Below are 2,920 nucleotides of genomic sequence, written 5' to 3' on the forward strand. Positions count from 1 at the left end.
AGATCACTGACTTCTTCCAGTCTTGCTCCTATCAGCAAAGAGGGTAAGTCTCTAAACCGGATAAGTACATGGCGAGAAACAGAGCCTTGGTGAAGCTGGGGTGGGATGAAGGGTGAGTGAGGACTAGATGCTGAGGAAATCTGCTGAAGGAGGCTGAAGGCAATGCTGGTGGGAAACCTGGAGCCTGGGGTGTGGGAGGAGAGGGAGAGGGTCAAGCTGAGCTGATATTCCTGTGTAAGAAGAAACTTTGGAGAACTGGCTCCCCATCCCCTTCTGAGTGTAGTTGTGCAGTCCTCTCTTGAGTCCATGTGCTAATGAGGCCAAGTGATAGTCCAGCTGGTTTGAGGAGCACACGGTGGACACCTGCTCAAATTTAGCCTTGTCCTTTGCTCCCTACCGGGCACAGCTTTGGCTCATGTTGGCTCATGGTCCATTGACGTAAAAGCGCCTTTCCTGGGTACTCCTTGTCTGGGCGGGAGGAAGAAGGGACGCCACCCTGGAGAGAATTTGTGGCAGGAGGCAATCATCTGGGAGTAGCAATTTCCAAAGGGTAATTTACAATGCAGACACTGAAGTAAGACAAGGGGAGGCTTGGAGAGCTGGGTAGAAACACAGACAGCATCATTTCAAGTCTCCGTTTCCCATCGTGGAGACTGAGAACTAGAGGTGAGTGGTGACTTGTACCAGGCCACATAGTCAGGTACGGGCGCAGGAGCTGAGCCCAGAGTCCCTGGCTCTGAATCCACCTCCTGCCAAGTGTACCACCTCTGGATGTCTGAGACCGTCACAAGAAAGCCCTACTTGCAAATCACTGTGTCCAAAGGGGATGTTGAAGGCTTCCCTGGAAACCCTCCTAGTTTTACAGTTCTGATGAAATCTTTCTTTTCAGATTTTGCAAAGCCACAGAACAATGTGTGACCAGCAGACACAGCCACAGTTCCCTCCATCTTGTGTGAAAGGTTCGGGACTGGGGGCTGCACAGGGTGCCAATGGTGCCTCTGTGAAATGCCCAGCTCCATGCCAAACCAAAACTGTCTGCGTGACGGGCCCTGCTCCATGCCCCACTCAAACCTATGTGAAGTGCCAAGTTCCATGCCAGACTCAAACCTATGTGAAGTGCCCAGCTCCCTGCCAGACAACCTATGTGAAATGTCCGACTCCCTGCCAAACCTACGTGAAGTGCCCAGCTCCCTGCCAGACAACCTATGTGAAATGCCCAGCTCCCTGCCAGACAACCTATGTGAAATGCCCAGCTCCCTGCCAGACGACCTATGTGAAATGCCCAGCTCCCTGCCAAACGACCTATGTGAAATGCCCAACTCCCTGCCAAACTTCTGTCAAGTGCCCAGCTCCCTGCCAGACAACCTACGTCAAATGTCCAGCTCCTTGCCAGACCCAGACGCGCTATGTCCAGTGTGCTTCTCCTTGTCAGAGTTACTATGTTCAAGCTCCTGCAAGTGGCTCGACCTCTGGGTACTGTGTCCCTGATCCATGCTCTGCTCCCTGTTCCACCAGCTACTGCTGTCTGGCTCCCCGGACCTTCGGGGTGAGTCCCCTGAGACGCTGGATTCAGCGACCCCAGGACTGCGACACAGGATCGTCTGGCTGCTGTGAGAATTCAGGAAGCTCTGGAGGCTGCGGTTCTGGGGGCTGTGGCTGCGGCTGTGGATGCAGTAACTGTGGATGCTGTGGCTCTGGGTTCGGCTGTTTGGGAATTATTCCCATGAGGTCCCGAGGTCCTGCATGCTGTGACCATGAGGATGACTGCTGCTGCTAAACACACAACAGTCCAACTCCAGAATGCACTGCTCCGCCATCCCTTCTGGAACATGCACCAGCTTCTGACCCCCTCTCTGTTACTGCCAGTGAGGTAGAACCTCGTCACTTTGCCTCTGTGCTTTGCTTCTCTACCAAGGCAGCCTGCCAGAGTTAGTGCAACCCCCAAACTTTGGCAAGAATAAAGCTCTGAATGCAATTCACGGTAATGTCTGTCTGTTTGTTTGGTCCATATTTACGCATTTGTATCAGGCACCCTTCTGCCTCTCTCTTCTTCCTCTTGTTTCTCAGCCAGAGGAAAGATCTGCAGGAATGTGAACAGGCAGTCTGAGCTGGTGAAATCCCAGCCCAGGACCCCCATGCGTTCTAGAATGTTATGAATAAACTTTCCCATGCAAGTTGGCAGCATCTGATAATGGAGACTTGGGGGTTGAGGGCTGCCTCTGGGCTGCCCTTTGATGGGTCTCAGAGAGGGGTTGGCCATGATTAGGCCCTGGTCTTCCTGGGTGTTGAAGGGATTGTGAAATCATACCTGCTTAGGAGCATCACTGGACCATGTCTGCACGACTGTGCAGAGGGCATTTTCTCATCTGATAGGCTTGCCCTCTTAAAACTATAGGGTGAAGGCCTGAGGGAAGAGGCTAGGACCGCCCCGAAGTTATTAGCTATTTACCAGGTCAGACCTGTAGCAGGTGAGCCATCTCCAAAGGAAGGTGAATCTTGTGTGAGGGGCTTTGGGGCCCCCAGGGCAGTTGCTCATCCTCGTTAGCACTTTCTTCTCCATTGCTTGGCTAGCTCTAGAGAATTTGGGGTGGACTTACGTAACTAGAGACTCCAAAATTCAAACATTAAAAAATAGAGGAGTAACAAGTGTTCAGAACAACCCTACAAGGCCGGGTGCATAGGAGACGATATGTTTGGTGATGCATAAAGGAATGAATGGAAAAGAGCAGGGAATCAGGTGTTTATTTCTAAACGATCTTCTGTAGATCAACCCTGGACACTAGCAGAAGGTCGTCTTGACCGCTCTGCTGCCTTTGAATGTCTAAACACTTGTAGCTCCACAAACAGTCCCCCATCCCTTCATCCAAACTCCCTAAGCTTGCAGCCCAGTCACTGGAAACCCACTCAGGGATGGAACTGC

General features: G+C 52.1%; 1 protein-coding gene across 4 annotated transcripts; it reads left to right on the forward strand.

Annotated features, from left to right (window-relative positions):
• On the forward strand, positions 1-1,982 carry CUNH1orf68 (chromosome unknown C1orf68 homolog). Of its 4 annotated transcripts, none has more exons than XM_037735412.1 (3): positions 1-43; positions 890-1,187; positions 1,320-1,982. In XM_037735412.1, exons 2-3 carry the CDS (start codon positions 911-913, stop codon positions 1,775-1,777), a joined length of 735 nt encoding a protein of 244 aa, XP_037591340.1. In that variant the 5' UTR covers positions 1-43; positions 890-910; the 3' UTR covers positions 1,778-1,982. The 4 variants fall into 4 exon arrangements, with proteins under 4 accessions (XP_037591340.1, XP_037591339.1, XP_017375580.1 ...); XM_037735411.1 differs by having other exon boundaries at positions 890-1,012; positions 1,052-1,982; XM_017520091.2 differs by having other exon boundaries at positions 890-1,982.
• The last annotated feature ends 938 nt before the right edge of the window (positions 1,983-2,920 follow it).

The sequence above is a fragment of the Cebus imitator genome, unplaced genomic scaffold (assembly GCF_001604975.1).
Source record: "Cebus imitator isolate Cc_AM_T3 unplaced genomic scaffold, Cebus_imitator-1.0 Scaffold801, whole genome shotgun sequence".
NCBI lineage: Eukaryota > Metazoa > Chordata > Mammalia > Primates > Cebidae > Cebus > Cebus imitator.